The 1566-nt window shown below is 33.5% G+C and overlaps 1 protein-coding gene across 1 annotated transcript in view; it reads right to left on the bottom strand.

Annotated features, from left to right (window-relative positions):
• Positions 1-716: 716 nt before the first annotated feature.
• LOC111686288 (amyloid beta A4 precursor protein-binding family B member 1-interacting protein) overlaps positions 717-1566 on the bottom strand; it is a 36647-nt gene continuing 35797 nt past the window's right edge. Inside the window, exon 4 of the mRNA XM_046945930.1 lies at positions 717-1566. Within this exon, the coding sequence (XP_046801886.1) occupies positions 817-1566 (750 nt within the window). The 3' untranslated portion in view covers positions 717-816.

The following is a 1566-nucleotide window of genomic DNA, read 5'->3' as shown; positions in this document are numbered from 1 at the left end:
AAATTCAATCAATTTTTAGACATTTTCTTGATTTTAAAGGAAATTATTCGGGTAATCGGTTTTACGAATAATCGTCTAAAACTCAGAAAATTAATGAAGTTTCTAAAAAAAATTTACTTAATTGAAAACATTTTTTGAAATTCCAATAAATTTTTATACATTTTCTTGATTTTTAAGGAAATTAATCGGTTTATCGATTAATCGTTTCAACGATTATTTCTTTCAACGATTAATCGTTTCAAATTCACTTAATATTTATGTATTTGTTATAAGAAACTCAAATTCCATAAATTTTTAAAATTTCATACGAATAATTGTTTATTCGATTAATCGGTTAACCGTTAACTCGTTTCAACAATTATTCGTTAAAATTTCACTTGAAATCTTCAAATTTGTTTACAAACTTCAAATGCTAAAAATTTTCTACAATTTTTAACGATTAATCGAATAATCAGTTATTCGGTTTTACGAATAATCGTTTAAAAAATTACAATTACAAGTGTTAATAAATTTTTCTTTAATTTTCATGCTTTTTTCTTAAAGAATTTGTTTTATTTTTTTGAGTTTTAGATAAAAATTTTCGAGTTTTCTTTTTTTAAATTTAAACATTTTTACTTAAAATTTAGAACTTATTTTTTAAAAATTTCTTATAAAAATTTCACTTTTCAAAAACTTAAATTACTAATAGTTTTACAATTTTCGATTATTTTTCAATATTTTTTTTCAAATATTTCTTATATTTATAATTTATTAATGGCCAAAATAATCCTTAAAGAGTGATCTGTTGCGTGCCCGAAAACACGTGGCCAGAAAACACTAAACACGATGTGTCAAATGTGTTGAATCACTGCGTTTAGGAGGCGGTGGTGGAGGACGTTTCTTGCGCTGTTGAGCGGCCGCCAAAGCAGCAGCCGCCGCTGCTGCGGCTGCATTTGTAGTGTTGGGAAATTGTGGCTCCAGATTTATATTACTGGGACTGCTGCTACTGCTGGCATTTGTATTATGGACATTTTCATATAAAGCATATTCATTCATTGGTGGTGGAGGAGCTCCGGCACCATAGTGCTCCTGCACCCAATTGCTAACATTGCCGGTGTCTCGATAATAATGAGAATTCGAGTTGAGATTATGTGCCAATAGCTCCTCCGAGGAAAAGTCTCGAAAACCTAAAACCTCATGTGGTGTAGTGGCCGGTTCTAGTTTACATTTTTGAGCCACTTGCCACTTCTTGCGCATGACACGTTGCAGATCCTTGAGAAAATCTCGAGGAGGATTTGAGCTGGATTCTTGCAGCCTTTTGGGGGAACCAAAATCTAGTTGCTGTGATACTGAAGATATGTTTGAGGAGCAATTGGAAAGCCGTGTGAGATCATTACGGGGTGGTGGTAAAGGTCCTGGAGCATAAAAGGGTTCCTGATGCTGTGCCGGTTCGGGTGAATGCATTTTCCTTCTTAGCAATACGGGTGAATCGGCAAAAGATACTTTTTTCTGTACGGGTGGAGGTGCCGGCGTAGAGTGTACATTGGATCCTTTATAATCGGGAGGATTTTTATAAGGAGGAGCAGA

The sequence above is a fragment of the Lucilia cuprina genome, chromosome 3 (genome assembly GCF_022045245.1).
Source record: "Lucilia cuprina isolate Lc7/37 chromosome 3, ASM2204524v1, whole genome shotgun sequence".
In the NCBI taxonomy this organism is placed as follows: domain Eukaryota; kingdom Metazoa; phylum Arthropoda; class Insecta; order Diptera; family Calliphoridae; genus Lucilia; species Lucilia cuprina.
This window is presented reverse-complemented; position numbering and strand designations above follow the sequence as displayed.